At 44.1% G+C, this 25,989-nt stretch overlaps 1 protein-coding gene across 1 annotated transcript in view; it reads right to left on the reverse strand.

The window, feature by feature from the left end:
- The window catches only part of LOC147731305 (putative methyltransferase DDB_G0268948), a 416,130-nt gene that overhangs the window by 232,232 nt on the left and 157,909 nt on the right, over positions 1-25,989 (reverse strand). Inside the window, exons 4-5 of the mRNA XM_086958720.1 lie at positions 9,172-9,385; positions 678-781 (exon numbers count right to left, since the gene is read on the reverse strand). Coding sequence (XP_086814846.1) covers positions 678-781; positions 9,172-9,385 — 318 coding nt within the window. The remainder of the gene's footprint in view (positions 1-677; positions 782-9,171; positions 9,386-25,989) is intronic.

Genomic DNA, 25,989 nt, shown 5'->3' on the forward strand with positions numbered 1-25,989 from the left:
TTTAAATAGTAAATGTAGTACCATTTACTGGGGACTTCCAAATAAATTGAATGTGCTAGTGAGGTGTTGCCCAATTTTACCAGGTTTTGAAAGAGAGCACAACCCCTTTAGAACTGGTTAGCAAAGGTAAAGAGTCCTGATGCAGACGAAAAACGTGCTCATCAAAGTAAGGCAGAGAAAGGCAACACAATCTGGGGTGACCATCCAGAAAGGGCCAAGTCCAACAGGTCCAACACATGCCCTCATAATTGCAAATGAGTGCTAAAATCTTTTCATTGGTCCCAAAGAGTTTACCTGATATCTAAGTAATTGAAAGGAAATTCATGAAAATATGACCATTCTTCTCATTGAGGGCATGGTTTGAAATCTGAAAAGCGTTTAGAGACATGTTATCATTTGGTTATGAAAATGTATTCAATAGTTTGCTGAATTATCTAGTAACAGATGAGTCTGGAATTGATATTAGCTCCCCTGAGAACACTTATCTTACATTTGAGTGGATATTGAGAGGTTAACCTCTACCTGCCAATCCCTTAAATCTGACAGGTTTTGAATTATTCTTTTGTGATACCCTAGGGGCTTCTGTTTATTTGTGTATACATATGCCCACTCCCTACCTGAGATGATAGGAGGTTTCTGTGGAATTCTGAAAACATGCTTATAGTTTTTTTTCTTACCTTGTTTTGTCTGCATAAGGCATAGCATCAAATATCTCTTTATAGTGAGTGTATACCGTTGCAAGTTTTTCACTCCCATGCTCCTTTGATATGAAGTAAATAGCCTGAAAAGATAAAACAACATGAATGATTCACAAACCATAACATCTATGTAGCGTAACACCTTTATATGGAAGCAACAGCCTCACAAGGACACTGGATTAGTCTAATGATCATTTTCCTTGCTACTCCCAACATCAATCTGCATCTCCGAAAATTGTGTACAGAAATTTAGACAACTATTATTTAATAAATATTTTCTACAGAACTAGTGTCTCATTGAGTGAAGATTTTATAATATTAACTCCAGTGAGTGATAGTTTGGTATATTATTTCCAGGTTGTCTTTGCCAATACAAAGATGCAATACCGTGCCTGGAATGGTAAAATGGTTTTCTCATTTTATAGCTCAGAGTGGATGGCACTTGCTGATCTTATGCTTAAAGACTTTGCTGTATAAATGGCAAAAGGCTGTGTCCCTTTCTAGCTTAGTGTGGATGGAACTGTGCTAATCCTATGCTTTAAAACGTTGCTAGAAAACAGACATTTGAGGTGGGCAGATTTGGAGTGTTGGTGTGTTGTAGAGCGTTTCCTATTGAGGTGCAGCACTGCACCTGGAAATTAGAAACTACCCAGGGTTTCCCTGTTCTTTTTTGCACATAACTATTTTTTTCACAAAACAACGGAGTTACGGTTTAGACTTAAATGCACAAAAACACTGAAATTCACCAGATATTACATGCAATGCACACAATGTACGTTCTAACACATGCCACCCACCCTGCTTTGCTCTTGGTAGTCAGCCTTTTTTTCCTGTGCCACTTTGAAATGAGGTGTTTTGTGTTTTGCGCTGTGTTTTCCGCATGGCAGGTAGCATGATGCATCCAGCATTGGATAGCATAACTGGCTAATATCAGTGGTTGTATGCATTTGAGAAAGAACCATAACTCGTTTTTTTACTATGATTTTTGTAGTGAATTTGATGTGTTTTTAATGATGCACTTAATTTTCAACCAATTTTGCATGGGCCTTTAGCCTCTGACGGGCAATGGGATGCCATCCCACTATGCAAAGCTTTTACTATGCACAGGGGTTGACACACAGTGTTGACCTTTGGCCAGGACCGATGATTTTTTTTGTTTTTGTATATCCCAATTTTTTAAGACAAACTCAGGGAAAGCTTTGTGGCGGCCTTGCACTACTAATTCGGGGAAGCTTCTCTGACCCATGTCTAATTTTCTGAGGGTTTCCAGTTCCAAAATCATGATAGTAAACCCACAAATGGTGCTGCCTGTGTTTGTGGTCCTCGGGCACGAAGATTGCGCTATTTGTGCATCCTTTTCAGATTAGTAGTACTCTGACATCCAAAATAGTGGCCCTCGTTACCAAGACCGGTACTGCAGATCCTGGGCACCAATTTAGGTGTTGGTACCATGATTCCTAAAAGCTATCCTCAGTCCCATCAACTGTTTGTAATTTCTTTCAATTTGAACCATAAGGGCCCGTATGGGAGTCCCCCCACTATTGATTGGGGCTCAGAGTGTACTAACCCTATACTCACACTGACCCCTTCTATGGCCCTTGACATTTTTTTAAGGAATGTAGTGACTGTGCCAAGCATCCTGAAATGGTTGACACAAGAGAATGATTTCTCTTACTCCTGCTAATCAGAACACTTGGATCCGTGGTTCTAACTTTGGGACTGGAGATCCGAAAGGGCAACAGGAAAAAAAATCCTTCTTCTAATTGAATTTCTTTATTTTCTTTTAATATTCTACTCCTGGATCTGCAGTCAGATCTGAAATCTCTATAGTTAACAACTCCACGAAATACATAAATGGTCATCCTTTAAAACAGAATCTGCAACTTTTTTAAATGATTATAATTAAAAAACGGCTGAGTGAATTTACACCAAGCCAACAAATGTATGCTTTTAACAAAGAACGATTGGGTGCATTGGCTGGATGGAAGCAACACCCTGCATCCAATCAGCTGCTTAGGGCTAAAGGCCGTGAGCACTAGACCTTTGCAGCCTGCAGTGGGTTGGGCAAAGAACCTGCCTGGAGGCCAGAAACTGCAGCAAACCTCTGCTTTCGACAGGCAAAGGCCATGTGCTGTGAGTGTTCGCTGCAAATGGGAGGTGGGGGCCAAGGCCTGACTGGGGGTCAAGTCCTGCGTCAAATGCATTGCTGGGCACACCTGAATGCCATGTACAACTGGGTTAAACATCCATGAAGCATTGGGTGTAGGATGCAACCTGAAGTAAGGCCATGCAGCCAACCCCATCTGAGCATAGCCGAAGGTCAGGGCTGCTGATGCTTTCTGCTCATGGAGAGTTGGACACAAGGGTCCTGATTCACAAAGGGCCACCACACTCAAGAAGAGGCCCTGCAGTTGTGGGGTAATCTCTGCACTTTGGGCAGAAACTCCACAATGGGAATTCTCCTTGTGGAGATCCCGCCCCGAGCAGGAAGACTCCCGAGTGACAGCGGGGCCTTCACCATGAGTGTCGAGGCCCTTTGTGGATCAGGCCCATAGAATGGCCAGAGCAAAGGGCCTACCAACAATACCCTGCTGTGCAGGGCAGGAGTCACAGGGGAAGACAAGGGGACCCTACTCACAAAGGAACCAGGGTAAGTACTTTATATCGGAAACAAAGGTTCCAGTGGCACAACCAATGTATGACTAATAATCAATTCAGCATACGTTACTTAATAACAAATCAAGGGTTTTGAAAGGGGATGTCCGAGAGAGAAAAACGACTCTACACAAAAAGATTTCAAACCATCATTGAAATTATATTTCTTATTTTCAACAATAAATATTTATACACATAGTGTTACAAAATAAGTGCAAAAGTGACCCAAGGCGTAATGTGAGAACCAAGGAGGTACAAACAATTATATAAACCAATAGAAACAGGTGTAATATATAAGGTTTCTAAAAAGAAAGTTGTACAGAAACGAAAACGACAATCAAGTAAATAATGATAACAACAATGTATGCTTCAGTGGCTATCTGGAATCATAGGCACTGCTTGTAGGATTCGTTTTCTAGGGGCGTCAACGGCGTTTCGACCCGGGCAGTATAATGGGTCTCGTCAGGACTGGGAAATGTGGGACTTCTGTGAATTCAGGAGTGAAACTGTGAATTGTAAATGTAAATGTATTTGAGCTTATATAGCGCACAGCTACCCACAAACGGTTTCCCAGCGCTTGCTTAGGGAACCCGTCCTGGTATTCCCATGTGAGATAACCCCGGCAGGTTATCCACAAGGTGAAAGCCAGGCATCCCGCCACAAGGGGCCCTTGTGGAGATTAAGCAAGCTATTGCCCAGAGTCGCAGAGTGTGAACCCGTGAGTCGAGAAGGCACCGGAGCGAGAATTATCGAGACCGTGGAATTTTTGAGCCCAAGACCCGCCGAGGCGGGGAATTGAACCCTGGTCCAGGGCTGATCTCAGCTTCCGGGCCTGCCGCCTCTAACCCCTGAGCCACACTTCTCTCAATTATAAGAACACTACTTGTAACTATCTCATTTAATATAATATAAAATAAAATAAAAGTTGAGAATGTAAGGACAGATTTTATAGTTACCTAGACGTGTGTAACGCACATGGACACGAAAATGACTTGAAAGGGTAATCACCATGCGTGAAGAAAAAGTTAAATGCACTTACAGTTAACCCCGCCGGGTACTGTTGTATGTTGTTGCAAGGGAAGAAATGACATTTAGTTATAATCCCATTTCTTAGCGCCCATTTTGTACTGAAGGTACTTATAAGATAACTGTAATGGTGCAGTTAAGAGAACTCTAATCTGTAATTTAGACAGAGTTTGTCGAGTGCAGCTGGATATGTCTGTTAGCTTGGAAAACTGCACAAGGGCAATATTGGATGATACTTTGACAAATATATTAAAGACGTTCAGGGCCAGGTAATGAAATCGACATACTAATGTATTTATATAACCCAAACAAGAGATCTTACCCGATAGGTTAGCTACCAGTTGTGTGTTGGGCAGGCCCTGTGGCCAAAGGCTGTGCACTGTGGGTGTTGGCTTTTATGGTTAGTTGGGCACAGGATCTGGCTGAAGGCTAGGTCCTGTGCCCACTTCCTGCGCATAGCCTGCCCTGCTTCTGCCGGCATTCCTCTGAGCACAGCAAGGGTTGGTTGTTCTTGGAGTGTTGGGCGCAGGGCTTTGCTGAAGTGCAAGCCCTCTGTCCAAGCCCCACTAGATCTGACTGAAGGCTCTACTCTGTGGGTGTTGGCTGCTGCCAGAGTTTTGGGTGCAAGCCATGTGGCCAACCTTTTAGTCTACTGACACCCAGTCCAATTGTAACCCCTGCCATAGAATTAAAATGTATGTTAGAAAAACTATTTTTTGGGATTGATACCCTAATCGTGGACCCTCCTGGGGTCTCAGAATTCATGAAATCACCACAGAATTTGTGAATCCTGAATACATTTTATTTTAAATAATTTAGCACACATGAGTAGTGCTTGGTCAATGTATACATGCAGGGGCAGGCTGTCAGCTGAGGGGAGAGAGAAGGCCTGCTATGCACAGCCTTCAGCCATGTGCAGCAGGAGTTCCCCACCTTCATCAGTTTGGACCCGGGGCACAGAATCACACGCAGCAGGGGTTGTCCACCTGCATTAGATTGGACCAGTGGCGAAGCCCTACGGCCATAATCAGGAGAGATTGGCTGTCCATGGTGGATTGGGGCCCTGAAATCAATATATACTGTACAGAGGAAGGTTGTGCACAGCAGGAGTTGTCTGCAAATAAGGGACAGGCCCAGTGCCCAACTCTGTGGCCAGACCGTACTTCATCTCCTGCTGCTCATGGTGAAAGGCCATTCATAGGGAGGGTTGGCTGCATAAGGCTGGTATGAGCAGGGAACTTTCCATGTGGTATAAGGAGAAAATGCTCTAAAAATTCCCAGTAAAACTAAAATCAAAGATTAAAGTGGTTATAATAAGCTTTGGTTATACACCTTAATGTACATTTTAAAAACACTAGAAATTCATTTAAAAACAGAGTAGAAGTAGAGGTTTGAATGCAACACCCCATGAGCTGCCAACCCCCCTTAAGTGCAGGCTTCATCCCAGCCGTCTTTTCATAAATGTTTAGAGAGTTCGCAAATTTAGCGGTGTGCTTTGACCCATGCAGGACCTTTTTCTGGCTCTGCAGACTCGGCAGAAGGTCCATCAAGGGTATAAGACTCTTGCTTTGGGTGGAAATTCACTTGGCCATGGATCATGACCCCCATGAACCCAGCTCAATAAAACCAATATTTTTTTACTAATAGGGGGAAAAAGCCATGGCATGCGTACCAACGCATACGAGTACTTCGCGGTTGTTAAAACGACTGCGTTGTTATATCTCATTACCATTACAACGCAAGTCGTTACAGTGACTTGCTGTAGGGGGGGCACTCTAAACTAAGGAATAGTATACTTTACTATTCCAACAGCTTCCCCACTGTTGCACACACTAGAGTTGGAATAGTAAATTATACTATTCTTAAGTCCAGCGCACCCCCCCTACTACAAGTCGTTGTAATGACTTGCGTCGTAATGGTACTGCGAAGTAAAAACGCGATTGTTGTGACGACCGCATTTTAATCGCATGCGTTGTAAACACATGTGATGTAAATGCGTGTCTTCCAAGGGAGCATGAGGATCAATGGATGCTACGTCTGCAGTCTTTTTGATCTTTACATTTTTTGTTCAGGACGTGTGGATTGAATCTCGGCAATGTGGCTGAAACATTTTTCCTAAAATTGCTGTCAGCGAATCAAGGGCTTTGGTTCAACGAAACCCGAATTGAGCTTGCAGCCCTGAATTTGCAAAGATTGAAAAGGCTCCCTGTACTTCCAAGAATTCTGATTATAGATAGATCTTTGTCTTAACCCTTTCAAGCCCAGCAAATACTACGTTTAAATGCTAATTTGTCAAAAACTACTGAACGGACTTACATCATATTAAGTAAGGACATTTCCTTTAGTTAAGTTCTCATAACAAATTTAGGAGAGCGTTTTTCTGTAACTGAAAGCACAGGATTTCAATGAGAATTTAAATGAGAAATGTCAATTTTTTGCCATATGAATCCTAAATCTGATTACCTTTTTGATTACCAAATTTTGTGTAGATTTGTTGAAAAGTGCCAAATTTAGTGGGAAACAAAAACGCATTTCTAGTGGAAGTCGGACATAACTACATGGCTATCACCAGTGTGTAATATATTTTTTCGGCAAATAATATACAACATATAGTAATGAAATGCACAAAAAGGTAAGGTCTTAAGACTAGAAACTACTGATAAAGTTTTGTATAGTATGGCACTAGAAGTAAGAATAACTGTAGAGTAAATCTCTGCAAGGAGAGGAAGTGCACAATACTGTAAGACAGACATTTATAACAAGTGTTTTTAGTTGACACTTTTAGGTATTTTTTCACAACTTCATACAGTTTATCATTCTTTAAAATCTTTATTAAATGTTGTTTTTTCATGAGTGTACCTTTAATATATCCAAATGTTAGCCATCTAATGTCTTACCTCCCTTGTTGCAATTTGAATTTTAAGGAAAGTATTAGGATGTAACTTCTTGAGGGGACTAAAGCAAGTTATTCTCTGAAAAATGCATGTTTCTCATCCATAAGGCAAAAACCCTTATACTAAACAAAAGTTGACAATAAGCAAAACACATTGGCCCTTTTCCACAAAGAAAGTAGTAAATCTGCAGATTAACGTCTGCATGCAAGTGCTGATCAAGTGTAGATTTACCACTTTTGGAGATAGACAAACATTTCCAATAGTACATCTGTAAAGTTGTAGTGGAGCGGTCACATGACCTTCTTTGTCAGAACTTATCCAACACAGGGGAAATAGGATCCAAGGGGCATATGCACTCTATGTTAAGGTTTTTTTCCAGTGGATAAATATTTTTCAGCATGAAACAGGCCCTTACACTCTACCTGCCGCAATTCTGGGAGTCATCTTTTTTTCTTCCCATCATGGAAGGGGAGTTACTATAGCCCAGTGCGGGAGTAAATCACAGTCAAGTTCCAGGTAGGAAAGGAATCATGGAGGTGTTTGTGAATTGCCATAAACGTCCATACTTGTGAGTGAACACAAACATCCAAGGCAAACTACACCACAGAAACCTCCCTTCTGCTCCCTTCAGTGGGAATTGCAGCTGTGGGGATGCACTTGTGGCAAAGCTCTTTTCTCGCACAAATAGCCTTTATTTTTGACAGGATTTTCTGCCGGAATTCCTGGCAGGTGTAATAGGGGTAATTTTGGTTGTAATCGTATGTTTATAAATTTACATTTGCTACTAGGGTTCATTAAGATTACTTTTCTACTTGATCTCCACAACAGTAATTGGAGCTAAAATCTTCCCTGAAAATTACTTATGTCACTGGTATCAGAAATTCTGATGGGGGAATGCCGGTGTGAGTACCTAAAAGGTGAAAATAGACTTAAACTTTGGAGAAAGAAGTTATCTGAACCTAAGGAAAGACACATGGTATGCAGTGGCCTCAATTTAAATATTTAAGGCTTCATTACAGGATGGCCATTAATAGTCTCAGTATTTCTAAATACCATTACTGCATAGAAGGATTTCTTTGAGGTTTGAAAACACCAATTCATTATGAGATGGACCCTGAGGATCCATGTGATGGGGAACAACCAGATTTTACATTTAAAGAATCTTACAACTCTGATTATTTCTCACTGCTTCCTGGAGTTTCTCCCAGATAGTTCAACCGCTTTGGCAGGCAAAGTCTCCAGGGGAACCTGTGTGGACCTAGGGTGTTTCTGCATTACTTGTAATCAAATTCTGTTACCTGTCCCATCAGTGATCATGAATTGAAGGTGATGTGGGTTGTAGGACCTGTCTTAGAGGTTGGCAGACAGAGTACACTGTCAAACTGTGGTTCCCATATTTACAGTGGCATTTACTAACATAGACTGGCAATATGGTGGATGGGACATTCACACGTTTTTGATGAATTACATGCCCTTCAACTCTCTAAAACTCCCTTTGGCCCTCATTATAAGTGGCCTGGTATTACATGTGATAATTTTTGCATCTGATAAAATCAGACACAATGGTGCTTAGAATTTATCAATTGCGATAACTATCGCCTATGACAAGCTTTGCCTACGAAATGGGGCCTTACATGCAAATTTAGGTGCGTACTGCACCACTATGCAAAAGTCTGATTTATTTCAGGGCCTTTTTTTCACTTTAAATTTCTTCAGGATTAACATGCCAAAAAGTAATACGGGATGCAGTTGTTATTGCACACAGTATGTGATTAAATACACCCAAAACTCATAATTCTATGTGAAAACAGGGCAGACTGCACATATTGGAAACTCGTAATAAGGGCCTTGGGTTTAAAAGTCTGGTATATGGCATGCTTAGAATACATTATTCTCACCTCATTTAATACATCCGTCAGCCTTTCGGAGCAATCTTTATAGAAAATACTCAATCGTAAGTCTAGACAATACAGTGCCAGACAGCCACTTGGTTTGAGAACACGATTTACTTCCTTAAAGAACTTGTCTAGGTCAAACCAATGTGCAGCTACTGAAGCAGTGACGAGGTCCAGAGACCTGTCTTCAAATGGGAGTTCCTCCGCTTTGGCAATTCTACAAAGAAAAATAAAGTTAAAATTACAGTTGTGCCTTGAATCTGAATATTCATATTACGTTCTGGTGTGGTAGAGGTAGAGAAAAAACAGTGTGATCTTCAAGAAACCTGTTCTGTTGATGGTTCCATGAACCTGTACTGCTTCATCCAAAATGACATTTCAGTAGTATAGTTAGTTCTAAACATGAGTCTGCTAGTCACCAATATGTGGTCCCTTTGACTACCAGGTGGATGTACTAGATAAAAATGTGCCATCCAGGCTCCTTGTTTAACTTTGATGAAAACGCAATGGCATATTCAACTTTCCATAGTCCACACAGGATCTCTCAGGTCAAGAGTAAGATTTAAAATCTTCACATGACTTAAGAACGTAAACAAATATAGACCCATATCTGCAGTGAAAGTTCATCTCCCCCACTCCACCCTTGGCTCTTAACCTCCCCCATCACAATTCAAAGACACAGGAGTCAGATATGTTATCACTGGGGTCCTCAAACTATGGTACAGACAGTCTTCTGGTCCACATGCTCTCCATACTGCTTAACTGCAGGAGAACACTAAACACATTTTCTTCTCTCACACTGAGAGCCTTCATAACCTCTGTCCGTAGCTGTAGAATAAGGAGCAGACTGAGTACAACCTGCTCATTTCTTGAAATCCTTCCCCAACAACTGAACTATCAGAAGCTGACCATTGCCGATCCGGGCCTCTTCAACTCATTGGATGTCTCCAATGTTGTAGAAGCTGTTCGTCTCTGCAAGCACTTTGCACTGTAAGCCAGACCACTATTGTTGTTAATGACGTGTCAAACAGGACGCCATTTAATCACATCATTTGTGACTCATATTGGTTTACTAAATAACGAAAAGAAATGCCAGTACTGATGCTCAATTCTAGAAAAATATTTGAAACCAGAGTACAGACGAAAGTTCAATACTCAGGACTGCTATTAAATAGCTGTTTATTCAAAAATATTTTAACAATGCACACATTTGAATTAGTGCTCAAGTTCAAAACACATTTATTAAACAATACAGGACATCAGGACACAAAAAAGTGGGGATAAAACCTCATCCATACTCTCATTCGTTAGTCATCAAGCATATCACATCCAACCTACTCACTTTCAAACATTCAAGCTAAGTACCTCACACAATCTGAGGGGAAAAAATGAACCAGTTGGTGAAGTGCTAGGTCTTCTACAGAATCTAAAGCATTCTATAATGTTCTAAATCATACACTATTGATAATACGGTTAAATCAAAAGGATTTTCGTCATAATTTACAACATTAAGTGTAAACACAAATCACGGTGCAAAACTAATAAGCACCAAGATGAAAATTGCAGACCCAAAGGCCTACGCGTTTTGAATCCCTTAGAATATCAGGATTCTCTTCAGGGCCAAACGCCATGTTGACCTGCGGGAGCCCGCTGTTCTTTTGTGCCAGAGAGACCACGAGCTGGGTATCGTCCGCATATGATATGATCTTAATACCCTATTGACGAACAATCCCAGCCAGCGGTCTTATGTACACATTGAACAGCATGGGGCTTAGGGAAGAGCCCTGGGGCACCCCGCAGTTCGAAGGTTTGCTGGTAGAGCGGATGTCACCATCGAATACCTGAAAGGTCCTTCCGCTCAAGAAGGATCTAAGCCAGGCCAAAGCATCTCCAGAGACTCCAAGATCAAGCAGTCATTGCAACAGGGTTTTGTGGCACACAGTGTCAAACGCGGCGCTGAGATCGAGGAGGACCACTGCCACTGATCCCCCTCGATCCAAGATCTTTCTAGATTCTTCCACCACGGCTAGAAGAGCTGTTTCCGTGCCATGTTTTGAGCGAAAACCTGTTTGTTAGGTGGAGATTAACATGTTTCTCCAGTATCTTACTTGCCCAAGGTAACAAAGAAATGGGACGATAGCTGTTGGAGTCATTCACGTTAAGATTGGTTTTTTTTAAAAGCGATCTCACCATCGCCTGTTTCCATATGGGAGGTACGACTCCCTTTTCTAAGGAACAGTTCAGTAGCTCTAGGAGGGTGGGAAAAATGATTTGGCTGGCCATGGTCATCGTAAGGGGTGGTGCAGGGTCAGAGGGAGAGCCAGATTTTATCTGTTGTGCAAAGGTTTGAAGTGATTCCAGGTCTAATGGTGAGAATTTGTTCATGGTTACTTGACATGAGAGTATTGTATCTGTTGCGAGCTGAGGTTCGTTGATATTTGACTCGGGGACGGAGGTGGTGAAGGAAGAATATATATTGTTGATTTTTTGATGTTTAAGTCGCCAAGTATGGTAAAATTGGAGGCGGACATGGCATGAGCCGCCACTTGCGAGGGTAATGACCTGTGAAAGTTGTTCAGAGGTCTTGGAGGGCGATATAGGAGTATCCCAGTTAGGCTGTCATTAGGGGTGAATTTAAGACGGAAGGACAAACTTTCACAGTCTGGAATCGAATCTGGCAAGCAGTGACACTGATATCCAGATTTTTATATAACTGCAATGCCTCCTCCTTGTCGTTGGGTGCGATCTTTGTGAATGATCTGATAGCCAGGGGGAAGTGCTTGGACTACATCTGGATCACAGTCCGGTGTTAACCATGTGTCTGTTAGTAAAACAGCGTCAGGGTTGATTTCGTCAATTTGCAGAAAGATTTCGGCAGAAATCTGCAGTTTAGGAGCAGTATGGTGAAGCTTTGCTGTTCCGGGATATGCTGGTGCTGTTTAAGAGTAGTGTTACAATGAGGGCAGGAAATGGGGATGGCCAGGGGATGGTGGCGAAAATGACAGCAGGCTTCCTTGGGGGGTTTTAGTTTAATAAGTGCATCAATGCTATATTGAATCCGAGTGGGGAATCCAGGGGGGGTGGCCCCTGTCGACCGCGGACGGGCGCAGACGGGCGCAGACGGGCTTACCTTTGGCGCGCCTTTGGCGCGCTGTCGGTGCGCTCGCTGTGCGCGTTCACTGGGCGTCCTGGGAAAACCCATTTTATGTGAAGTAGGGGGCGTGGCCTCACGTTTGTGGGAGTGGGTCTTAGGTAGGCCTGGGCGGTAAATTCCGTTCCTCTTGTGGGATCTGCAGAATTTGGGTAATTTCATGTTCTGTGGGGAGCGCGGAATTGTCAGAAGTTCCGCAATCCACGGCTTTGCAGCATTTTTTGCTTCTTATAATGTGTGTTTGTGAGATATTTCCCCCCGAGCATGCAAATAGCGTTCGCGAACAGGAAAAAAGCATCGCGAACGGGTGGAACAAGCAATTCCACGTGTTCACAGAATTTTTGCATGCTTGCAGAGAATGTTTACCGTTTCGCTGAGCTTTTCGTAGCGGGGCTATGCAAATTCCGTCCACCTCTAGTCTTAGGGTCCTATTTTTATACCTGGTACCTCCTTTGAAATAAGAGAAAATCCTAGAAAATGTCTTTTGAAGTGGAAGCCCTTGAGGTTTCCTCGTGCCTCGCACTGAATCCAATCTGGCTGCATGAACAATGCAGAGGTGACAAGTCATTTCTGTGAAGGCAGAGGATAGCCTATTAGGTTGCAAGTGGTGCTGTGCCCAGCTCCACTCTCTCACATTTTGTCAGTTATTGGTACCATTCAAGCACACCTAAATTGTCTATTCTGGGACTGTCTAAGAGGAATAAACAAAGTCCAACTGTCAGCTTCACCCAAACATGTGACCCCAGAACAGGCTGCAGGCACCAAATAGGTATGGCAGGAAAATGTCAACTTTCTAGAAGTGCCATTTTCAAAACTGTAACTTAGAATCTGACTTTACCATTAAAGAAGATTCTTAACTATAATTTACCAGACACCAATCACGAACCCTCTAACTGTTCAGAACAAACATTTGAGCTTATTAAATATAATAAAACATCACTTAGCACTAGCAGGATTGCCCCAGAGTGCCAATACCAAATTCCAATGTGTTGCCTGAATCAAAGATGAATTGTGCACCTAACCTAACATTACCCGTTTTTGGATTGGAAGAGGTAACTACAACTATTGCAATGGTGAGTGAGTGATCATTGATGATTTAAGTGGTGCCAGACAGTGAGGGAGGGTGTTGAACTGTAATTTGGGAACTTGCTTGGATGATTTGCAATGTTCGGGGCCTGAATGATGGGCGATAATGTTTCCTTGGAGGTGATTGGCCTTTACAAAGTTACTTAGAGAAAATAAACCTGCATGGTCTACTCCTATTATCCTTCTGTTTTTTCATTACATAGGAGGGATGCTCTATGAAATAATTTCATTTACAAAACTGCCAAATTCCAATCTGTTGCTTGCATCAAAGGGGAGATAGTGTACCTACTACCGTGCTTGGATTGGAACAGGTAAACATTGCACCAAGTAATTTTTTAGTGATTGTGAGTGATGATTGAGGATTCATGTGGTGGCAGACAGTGAGGGAGGGTGCTGGACTGTAATTTGGGAACTTGCTGATGATGATGTGCAATGTTTGGGGCCTGAATGATGGGTGCGCAATTGTTCCGGGAGGTGATTGGCTCTTTCACACTAACAAACAAAAACCTGTGCAAAATACTGCAATTCTGTTTCTCTACTTGTCTTTCAACAGTGCACTATACATCTATCTTACTCGGATCATGACTGGGACGGAGTTAGTCAGAGTCAGGAGGAGGATGGAAGAACTCAGGACGGGACTACCTCATCAACAGCTAGAAGCAAGAAGCTGGGGACTTCTGAGGGAAACCATGAGTCTGAGGCCTAGTACTCAGCTATGTGGAATGCAAAGAGGTGCATTCATTTACAAAATGCTAATATGTTTGTGTTTTTGTTTGTGTGGCGGCAAAAGTGAAATTTAATATCTCTCTTGTTTTTTTTGCTCTGCCTCTGAGTTTCTTTGGCACACTCCTCATGAAGCTTTGACTCAACACTCCTGCTTACCTAATGGACCAGTCCAGATAGGCACCCAGGAGTGATGGACATTACCAAGGAGAATGCAGATGCACCACCTAATTTTGCAATACAGTATTATTTTTCTTTTAACAATTATATTTAGAGAACTGAGTGGGTGGGTTCACTCTTCCATAATTACATTTTCCGAACCTAGAAGACAGTTTAGCCTAGTTTAGTTCAACCTAGAAGACAGAACATTTAGATATCTGATAACTTGGGTCTCAGGGACAGAAGGACTGTTTGCAATGCATTTAACTGTACTGTGTCATACTTATTCCTTTGTTTCCTCCCACAATACATTGATGTTGAATGCTGTGCTAGTCATTGCCAGATTAATGTTGTCCTTGTGTAGCATTTGCTTTTGTCAAACCTTTCCAAAATCCCTTTTCTCCTCCGTTCATCAAACCTCTAACCCTCTTCCCCCGGGCTATGTGATTTACTGAGATGTGGCTTAATTTACACCATCAATGGCTCACACAATCTGCTAGGCATTAGCCCACACTGGCCCCATTTCACACCCATGTATAAAAGTGATCCATATTTTAGATACTGAGTGAAGAACATCTGTTCTGTTTCAGCATCATTCAGGCCTTGTGCTGCACAACCATAACATCATAACCTAAGCTTGTTCACTCCGACTTTGAATCCGTTTTTTATGACTCAAGGATTTCATAACCTTACTTTTAATTAAATAGTAGCTCACCTTTGCTCAAGGTATTACTATTGCTATTTTTTGTTATTTTATCACTATCAGAATGTCTTTGTTGTGTCATCATGTAGTAGTCTGGCCTCAATTCTTTGTAAAGCTTTGATAATACCCACTAACTCAGTCTTCTTATTTCCATTTATTTGACTGCAATGGATAATCCTTTTGATTAATCCTACAAATGGAGTTCACCTGAGTGAGACCTTGCTTGTGAAGTTGTGATGCCTTCCCTGTTACTGCTTCATGTATATTCAGGCAAGACAAATATGGAATGAAGTGAACTTGTTAAGTTAGTAAGTAAGTGTTACTGCAAGTTATCATTTGTCTAAGTTGTTGTAGGCAATATAGGTTATGGAAGCATCCTCCCTAATGGTCACGATAGTTAGATAGTTCTAATAATAAGTTATGTTATGTTATGTTATGTTAATTGTTTATTTCTATAGCGCACGGCTACTCAACAAGAGTGTCCCGGCGCTTTATTGGAGAAAGAGACAAAACTGCAACATACAAACATAACACCAGATAAAAAACTAACAGAAGAGTGGGCCAGAGATTCACGGAAGACCGGCTACTGAGTGAACAGCCAAGTTTTAAGGCCTTTCCTAAAAGCCAGTAGGCTGGTGGCTCCCCGCAGGGCCAGTGGTAAAGAGTTCCACAGCTGAGATGCCAGCAGTCCAAAAGAGCGGCCTCCGAGGCGCGCTTTCTTTACCCGGGGGACAACAGCAAGGTGCAGGGCTTCCGACCTCAGAGACCTGGTCGGATGATAAAAGACCAGTCTCTTTTGGAAGTACTTGGCTCCCTCCTTGTGAAGAGCTTTGTAGGCCAAGGTCAGCGCCTTAAAGGCGATCCTCTTGCGGATAGGAAGCCAATGTAAAGTTGCCAGCAAGCCCGAGGCCCTGGAGCGCCTACTAAGGCCAAAGATTGCCCTGGCAGCGGCGTTCTGTACCACTTGAAGCCGCTGCAGCAAGTACTCTGGAAGGCCCAGGTAAAGAACGTTGGAATAATCCAACCTGGACCCAATCAGAGCCTGGACTGTCAGCGTCCTATGTTCCACGGATAACAGAGGAAGGAACCTCCGCAGCATCCTGAGGCTGCCAAAGCAAATGCCCGACACCCCCAGGATCTGGGATTTCAAGGTAAGCCTGTTATCCATCTTCACCCCCAGATTCTTAGCAACCTGAGAGGAGCAGGACGGAGGGAACATATCCAGTGGCCACCAGGTCTGCCAATCTGGCTCTATGTCGCACCCAAAGAAGAGTACTTCGGACTTGTTGGAATTGCACTTAAGGCTGTTTAGATGGAACCAGTGAAAAACAGCCCCAAGGCAATCCCGAATACTCTCCCCATCAAAGTCGCCTCCTCTCTTACAAGAGAAGAGGAGCTGGGTGTCGTCCGCATAGGATACGATCTGGGCACCATGCGACTCCACCAACGTCGCCAATGGGGTCATAATGATGTTAAAGAGGGTCGGGCTCAAAATAGAGCCCTGAGGGACCCCGACTCCCAGAGGCGGCATCACGGCGGAATCAGGCGGGGCCCAGATCGATTGCCGGCGGCCGGCTAGGAAAGAGGAAAACCAGTCGAACACCGTCCCCCGTAAGCCTATCTCGAAAAGTCTGCGAGAAGACCATCATGGGGAACGGTGTCGAACGCCGCCGACAGGTCTAACATCACCAGCATGACTTTGCCCCCAGAGTCCAGAACCCCTTTAATGGTTTCCGAGACCTCCAGGAGCGCTGTCTCAGTACTGAGATGGGGACGAAAGCCCGATTGGGTGGCGTGCAGGATCTCATTAGATTCAAGAAAGTTGGAGAGCACGCCTTGGACGTGCTTTTCCAGAATCTTCGTGAGGGCCGGCAGCAGAGAGATGGGCCTGTAATTAACCGGGGCCTTCGGATCTAGACCAGGTTTTTTGAGCAAGGGAATCACCATCGCCTGCTTCCAGGTTTGCGGGACCACACCGAGCCTCAGCGAAAGATTTAAGAGCGGATTAGCCAACGGGTTGATCACCTCCGCGACTTTCGCTAGAAATTTAGCAGGGCATGGGTCAAGGGGAGAACCCGATTTTAAATTGCCCATAGGAGCCAGGGAGTCCGGAGCAGAGATTGGAGGAAACACACTCAACGTCGCCCCTGGCCCGGCCTGTGGCAGTGTGGTGATGTCAGGTTCAGTCTGGCCCGCAGACACTGGTACCAGGAATGACTCCTGAATGCGTTGGATCTTGCTCGTGAAGAAGTCAGCAAGGTCCGTGGCCCAGGTACCAGATGGTTTTTGGTCCGAGGTGTTAGACCAAGGTGAGGTGAATTCTCTCACAATGGAGAAAATCTCCTTGCAGAAGTTGGAAGCAGCATCAATTCTCCTGGCTAGATAAGCTTTTTTTTCCAGGCGGATGTCCCGGTGATAAGCCTTAACCACCGTTTTGTATGTCAATTTGGCAACAGTGTCATATTGTGCCCGCCTGGCTCTTTCGGCTACTTTGCACTGCTGCCGCGTAGCCGACAGTGCAGCGGTAAACCAAGGCGCAGAGACCCGTTTCGGTGTCGGGCGAGATGTTACTTCCGGGGCAAGATCGTTTAGCCTGTCCAATAACCAGTCTTGCATGGTCTGCAGATCCCTGTCTAGATCACCTGAAAGAAGGCAGGGGTGGGCCTCAGCTGCCTGGGCCAGCATCTCCGGGGTTACTCGATGGAGAGCCCTATGGACACGACCCTGTTGATGTGCCGGAATAGGCACTGATTTAACTATGCCCTTGATCACAAATTTGGCGAGAAAGTGGTCAGACCATAGGACAGGAGTGATCACTATACCCTCGAGAGGGACAGACGAGAAGACCTGGTCAAGGGTATGCCCCTTCTCATGCGTAGGCTCCTGAAAGTAGGGGATGAGCCCCAGCGGGGTCAGCGCCTCCGAGAGTTTGGCGGCAGCCGGGTCGGATGAATCATCCATCCGGAAGTTGAAATCGCCAGCCACGATGAAGTGTTCGGCTTTCAGGGCCAACTCCACCAGCACCATATCCAGATCTTCAAAGAAGGTGCCGGGAGTACCAGGTGGCCTATATACGAGCAGTCCCTTGAAGGATTGGTGGGGCGAAAGAGTGATAGAGAAGGCTAGGGTCTCCGAGCCTCGGATGTCAATAGCTGGCAGGATCTCACAGGGGGTTCCTTTCCGGACCACTAGCGCTACTCCACCTCCCCTTCCCTTGGCTCTATCCTTTCTGAAGATGTTGTAATCAGGCGGGATTGCCAAAGCGACGTCAGGGTTAGAAGAGTCACCCCACCATGTCTCAGTAAGCATGAGGCATAGTGGTTTATCTATATCGAGAAGCTCATAGATGTCCTGCGCATGTTTGCAAGCTGACCTGGTGTTCAATAGCATGCACCCGAAGCCCATACTAGAGATGTTGTTGCTCGGCCGTAAAAAGAGCGAGCGGGTCGGGCGCCAGCCACAACCCGGGCAACGGGATTTCCCATGGTAACGACCAGGGAAAACAGTGCGACAGCCAGAGCCATGAGGATAGAAAGAGCGAAGTTCGCTAGGGGAATAGCGCAAGACGGGGGTACCAGGGGGACACATCCCTGTAGAAAGAATCCCACCCGCCGCTCCGCCCGCCTCCGGGACGCTGACGGGCGCAGACGGGCAGGACTCTGGCTTGACTCCGGCGAGAGTCCGGCGCTCCCGCTGCGCGTCACCGCTGCGCGCAGGAGGCGAGCTTTAAGTAGGGCTCACCTGTGTTGCAAATGAGCGCTAGAGCGCTCACACAAGTGGCACACTCGCTCCACACCACCCCCAAGATGGCGCCCGGCGCCAAACACGAAGGCTAAGAAGAAAAATGAAATAGATCCGCGAAAAGTCTATAACTAAGTGGTAAAATACACTCTTACAACAAAACAGATAAACAGGTTGCGTAAAAACTAAAATCCAGCAGTGCCAAGTAAAAGAGAAACATAAAAAACTACTTCAGGCATAAATTTTGATTAGATATAATATTTTCCCCTTGATTTATTTTTTACAAACAAAACCACCCTCTCCACCCATAAAAAGGCCATCCCCTCTCCCCAAATAAATTGACCCATTCACCAATGTCCGAAAATATGAAATGTCCAACAAATTAAAAAGACCTGGTCCCAACTCACTTCCCTCCCTCTCAATCAACAAGAAGACCCTCCCACCAACACATTTTTTTTTAAAAGGACTGTAAGAGGGCATTGTCCATTTCAGTCCAGAGCTGGTCCAGGCTCTGCTCCATCCTCACAAGCTGGCTGTCTATATTGTCCAACCACTCCAGGATGAGCTGCAGCAATGGCCTTCTGTCAGAGCAGGAAGGGTGGCAGCAGTTGCTTTCAGCTGGTGGCGGTGTCTGAGATGGGATGGCCAGGAGGATGGAGGCTGGGGGGGACCAGCTGCACTGGGGCCTGGCTGAGAGACAGCTATTTCCACCTCCTCTTCATCCAAGACCACCAGCTTGCAGTATTCCTGGTGGATGTGGTCCAGCCGCTGCCACCACAGATGGGCTGATATCTCCTGTCTGGTGGGTGCATCAGCAGGTGTAGCTATATTGAGAAAAAGAACAACTACAAATAGTAAATAATGTTCTGTGCAAACAATTGTTTTATATTAATGGGTGGAACATTAGCAGTGCATTGCTGGTCCCCTAGTGTCATTGGAGTTTGATGTGATTATAATCATTTTTCTTCTAAAGGCTTTTGAAATATCTGAAACAGACACCTTGAGTTGGAAAAATAAATTACATCTCATTAATGAGTGAGGCATTATGTACTATGGAGTACAAATTGTGTGTTGTGCCAATTGAATGAAGCCTTGCTCAGTGCTAACCAGCGCGTTGGATATTTTGCTACTCTCTGCAGCTGGAGCAGCTGTAGTTGACAATTATCTGTTTTTAATTCCAATGGCACTGCTCTTCTCCAAAAGCTTTTCTCTTTCTACCCTGACTCCAAAGAGGGAGATGAATAATAAATAAGATACTATGTCACACACCTCATGTATGAATTGCGGATATTATCATGTCTGCCAAAAGCAGACATTGAGGAAAATAATAAACTGTACTACAGAGAAAGGAAGTGGCTATATATATTCCATTTGGCATGTTTGTTACAGCGTATCCCATAGGCCAAACTTAACATCAAATCATGCACTTATTCCCACTTTGCTAACTGGCTTTACCCACCACCACATATTATTTCCAACAAGTTTATAAGTAAGGAATGGAAGCTTGAATTACTCTACTGCATGGTGGGGTAGTGGGATTAGGCGGCTAGGGTAGAGCTTTTGAAATAGAAAAGAGGGGTCACTGTCACTACACTGATCATGGATTCATCATCTTTGGCTTATTCAGTCACTGTACTAGTCGACAGAAGTTGAAAGGGAAAAACTTCAACAGGCGTGAAAAAAATATGTTTTGGGAAACCATGAAATATATTTTGGAATCACTTCATAGGACTATAAAATCAAATGTGGCACGTGCCATGAATGGGTGTTTACATTTTCTGGTAGGCTGGGGAGGAAGGACTTAAAAAAAAAATAAAGGATTGAATTACTAAGAGGTGATGGAGTGGGCGAAGGGAAACACACCTTGTGTGTTCAGTTTGCAATGCATTGAGATCTGTGTGTGGAAAATTGACAGCAATCGGTGTTTGCATTTAGCTAAAGCCATCTTGTTTCCGGAAGCCATTTTGTCTGCCATGTGCTCACCACATGCTGTTTCCTTCTTCAGTGTTGTTTAGCCTTGTGCTCTGTTTAAAAGACTGACTATACTTAGACTCTGCTACTCTGCACATGTGCAGAGGAATCTGTAACTGTCCATACATCTGTTTTTAGACTGTAACTGTCAGGTTGTTTCTACCAGAGACAGCAACAGCTAGTTCCTCCTTTACTGTTGACTGTGCATTTCTGTATGACCATCCATGTATGTAATTCTCCTGTGTGTGCTTGTACCACCCTCTTTTGAGCCCCTGTGTCGGTATAAAAGACCCATAGTTCTACTACTCCTTGTGCTACTTCATACACTACCGAAGGGTGTTGTGTGAATGTAGTTCCACCTCATGATGTTTAATAAATCTGTCCTTTAACCTTTCAGCTTCCATGCCAACTTCTATTTACTTGTCTGAGGACTTACGTGTAGAGAAGGGCGAACCCCTAGCATTGGTTTGGCCTTCTCTGCACTGAGGCTGGTGGGCGTCCTCCAACTTCTTCAGATACAATCAATAGGCATAATCAATATCAAATATCTGACTATTTGAATCCGGATTTGCAGGGGCTCCGCTTATGCATCGGACTGCCTAGGAAGGGGTAAGGAATCAGTTGAAGTCCCAGTAGATCAGAAGGATCCCTATGTCCACGCACATGTCTTGGGTTCTACTGATTCACTGAGGAACAGACAAAGGTTTGTGTCGATTTGCAAGACCCGCCCATTTCAAGTGTTGATGGGGAATTATGGGTTGATGGGTCCTGTTTGAAGTTACCAGATGGTACATTGTCAGCTGCATATGCAATTACAACACTTCAGATGGTAGTTGAGACAGCTTGTATTCCACAGAAGTCAGCTCAGGCAGCTGAGCTGATAGCTTTGACACAAGCGTGTGAACTTAGTACTGACTTGTCTGTGAACATTTATACGGATAGCCGCTATGCTTTCGGAGTGGCTCATGATTTTGGTCTACTCTGGATGGAGAGGGGCTTTCTTACATCCCATGGGATGTAGCTGTTAGACCAACTCCTTAGACCCCTCATTCTACTCAATACCTTTTATCCAAGTACATTACCCATCCGTATTTGCAATAAAAGAAAACGTACTTGTATCGGGATGCCTAATACGCATCCTCTAAGCATTTGTATCTCCTGCTGAGTCAGTGCTGTGAACCCGGAAGAGATACTCAGGTCTCAGATATATGTGGTGCACAACTGTTTTCTCTTACGTTAACTAGGCCGGGTGTAAACTCCATCTTGGGTGTGTTCATATATAAGAGAACTCCGTTCTCTCTCCGATGTGCATATATATCAAGTCCCAGAGGAGGACCTCACAATAAGTTGCATGTGTATTGTGTATTTTTTCCAGGCACTATGTTGTGGTTAACTCCTGCTGTTGCTTGGAACAGGTAAGTCCTTTTTTATGGATTTTTAGGGAAGCTGGGATTAAGGATGAAGGTTTAAAAGTTGGGTATCATGCTGTTTTAGTGTATTTGGTATTTAGATGTATTTTTGGCAGTGTGTTGCACTGTTTTATCATTTTACCATTTTTTTATGTGATATAAATGTATGAATGCTTTATGTTAAATGATGTGATGTTATGTATATTTCAAAGATTGAGGACCTGATTATGAGTTTGGCGGTCTGACAGCCATACCGCTGTGATGACAGTACCTCCAGCGGTCTTCCTCCTGCCGTATTATGATGCATGCAGCCCACACCTCCAACAGCATCAATGGTGTGGTTCCTGCTTGGGCCTCGTGGATTAAAATGTTGGTGATGCACACGCTGATGCGGTCAGAGCTGTGGTTTCCTGCTGAGACAATTATGAAAACACAGTTTTACTGGTGGTCTCCTAGCGGCGCTTCCCCGATAGTGGTAGACCGCCGCGAAACACTCACAGCAAAGCACATTAACAGTGCCCCTCTAACACTAAAAAGCTGATGGCCATTGGCCAAGTGGACACACCTGCAAATCACATAATAAAACACACCCAATTACAGACCATGGTCCTTATACCTCTACAGTGCAGCACAGCAAGAGACAGCAGCACTTTTTGTACTTAAGGCTTTCTTTTGTTTTCCACTATCCCATTTAACACCTTAACACACTTTTAATACACATTTTCACTGTGTTTTCTGTCAGTCTTTGTCACCCACTTTAATCTCTGATTAGACTACACACAAAAATGCACGTTTTTCAGAGGCCAAGTTGTCAGTCATGGTGGATGAAATCATAAGAGTAGAGCTACAGTTGTTTGAAGCCCAAGTCCAATATACTCCATCCAGTGGAAAAATGAAAATGTGGATCAGGATAGTCAACAAAATGAAAGCTGTAGTCACCATCCTCCACACACAGGAGAAAATTAGGAAGAGTTGACTCAACCTGAGGGTGAAGGTCTGTTCCTAGGCCTTCAAATATCACTTGCAGGCCCAGAAGACTGGTGGTGGTCCTCCCAGCGCCTCATCAAATCTCTTTCCATGGGAAGAGAAGGTCTATGTCATCCTACATTCTGAGGGATTGACAGGAATAGTTGGGGAAGTGAAGTATGGTAGGTTATACCTCACTAACTGTCACAACATTTCACTGTCCTGTATGCTCTCATCTCAGCTTTTGCTAATGTGTCGATCTGTCACAGCACCTGGACAGAGCTTGGCCACTGAACCCAATCCCCCACAAATGAAGCCCTCAGCGATGACAACATTTCTGGAGATGTAGACATGAATAACATTCCTGACATATCAGGTCAACCTGGGCAGATGGCAACAGTGGGTCTCACTGTACCTACAGCAACACCCCCCACCTCGGCTGCAACATCTCAGCCATACTCCCTCCCCCAAACTATGTCCCTAGCATAGTTACTTACATCTTGAGCCTTCCCAGTCCTGGGTTCTGGCGTGACAATCACCAACCGAATCCCTGAGGAACCAGGACTCAGTGGGAGGGTGCAGTCTGGGCCAAAGACACAGGCCTGGGGAGGTAGGGTTTGTGGGAGGTGAACAGTGGGTCCGCTGAGAGAGCCCCCTGGGGCCACTCACACCCAGGCCATTATCAACCAAGTAATGGTACCCAATTAGGACTCCCAAGGCATGATGGGCCAGATACTAATGGAAATCCAGGAGTGGAAGAAGCTGCAGAGGAACATCCACCAGTAGCTGGCCACCGACAGCACCAACATGGGTCAGCTCATTGGGGTGCTGCAGGATATCAACAACACTCACCTGCAGGACTTTTCTACCACCATATACCCCTTCCTGTGGTCCAACTACATCCGGCACCTCGACATCTGCTGCAGCCACAGGAAGGGAGGCCCTGTCAGAGCAAGAGAGGACTTGAAACACCCCTGTCTCAGCAGCAGTGGATTCCCTGTCCCCCACAGGAGAGGACGTCCATCCAAAATTCCTTGAGGTGAGAATTGCAAGACAACCACCACTGGCTGTAAGAAACCTCACACCTAATTTCCTCCAGTGTGTGCAACACATTTGCTAAATGGACTATTTCTAGACACTTTTCTCTTACTAATAGGAGTAGTATTATAGACTTTGGATTTCAGACAACTTGGCAGCTTTAACTATGGTTTCCTTCACCATGACTGACTTCTTCACTTTTAATTTTCACTGTTTGGTTTTGCACATTGTTTTCCTTGTTCACTGCAATAAATACACTAGTCACAAATTCCTTGCCTCCTGTAGTATCTCTCACATCTAACAATGTATATATGCTCTAATGTGATCTTTATAATGCCAAAACAAGTTAATCATGTAAGTATGGATATGTTGATTGTAAACAATGTTTACCAAATGATTACAACCATGTCATACCAAGAAATATATACAAATGTCTGGTCTTATAACATCTTTCTTCCATTCTTCCAACTATAGGCTGACATGATGTCAAAAACATAGCAAATCATACATTACTCGAATATTCTGTGTCAGTTATCATATTCTCAGGTGCAGACCTTAACATCATGGAATGAGGGGACACATCAGACAATTTCCTATAGAATAGGCAACATAAAAACAGGCCTATATCATCAGCTGGAGGTGGGAAACATCCTTTACAACGCAACTTTTACCACGCAGTGCCTTTACCACGCAACTTTTACAACGCAAACCATTACAACGCATTGCGCTGGGGGGCACTCTAGAATAGGGAATACATTTAATTTACTATCCAACACCTTCCCTAGTGTCCACAGGGACTGGAGTTGGAATAGTAAATTAAACTATTCACTATCCAGCACCCCAAAGCGCTATGCGTTGTAAAAGTTTTCGTTGTAAATACCGCGTTGTAAAGGCATGCGTGGTAAAAGCATGCGTTGTAATGTCATACATCCGTTTCTGATCACATCGCCATTCCAATACAGTGTTGCTGCATCTGGTGGAATGCCACAAACAAATATCAGTGATGTGCCACAAGCAACTTTGGCCGACAATGAGGACAGACATCAATGGCTACATACAGTTTGAGGATTTAGCCGATGTGAAGGCAGAATAACATTATTTGATACCAACACAAAAATTTTGGGGGGCACATGATGACACACATTTTGCATTAAGACCACCACACCATGAGGAACAAGTCCAATGGAACCACCTTAACTTCCACTCAATTGCTGTGTAAGCTGTATTGGTACAGATGTTGTACACCCAAGATCTGTGACAGACATTTCAAGGACCAATGCATATCTACTTTTACGTTCAAACAGCTTCATATAACTGCTACGGTCACAACTCTGAAAAGTTCAAATGAAGATGCCATGGTGAAGGTACCCAAAACATAGGTAGTCTTGATCACAGGGTTGAGCTGCATGATGGGATTCTGCAGCGTAGTTGCCTCCTTATACGCCGTCACGGACCACTCCCTCGTGTAGTCCTACATTACTACAGTTCCCAGGGTGCACTTCAAATGAAACGGTCTCCAGTTTATTTCATGTTTCTGAAAAACGGTTTCCCATTATGATTTCAGTTTGTGGTGCTTTCACACTGCATATGCTAGACAATTCATTTAAAGTCTATTTCTTTGCTCATATACTGTGGCTGCAATTATGATTTTCAGTGTTAGCCGGTACCTGTTTGCCTGATGTCCGAGCGTGGTGCACATTTGTGCTTCACCTTCCCTCGCCTCACAGTATTGTTCTAGAGCAAATCTTCGCTGGAACACTCTGTGCTTGCCGGGATACTCAGTGCTGCCTCCAGAAGATTGCGGGCGGGTCCTGCTCCTTGAAAAAGTTACACTGCCACACGTTTGGTCGCAAGAGCATGGACACTTCTTTGGG

Source organism: Lissotriton vulgaris, chromosome 2_1, assembly GCF_964263255.1.
Source record: "Lissotriton vulgaris chromosome 2_1, aLisVul1.2, whole genome shotgun sequence".
Lineage (NCBI taxonomy): Eukaryota > Metazoa > Chordata > Amphibia > Caudata > Salamandridae > Lissotriton > Lissotriton vulgaris.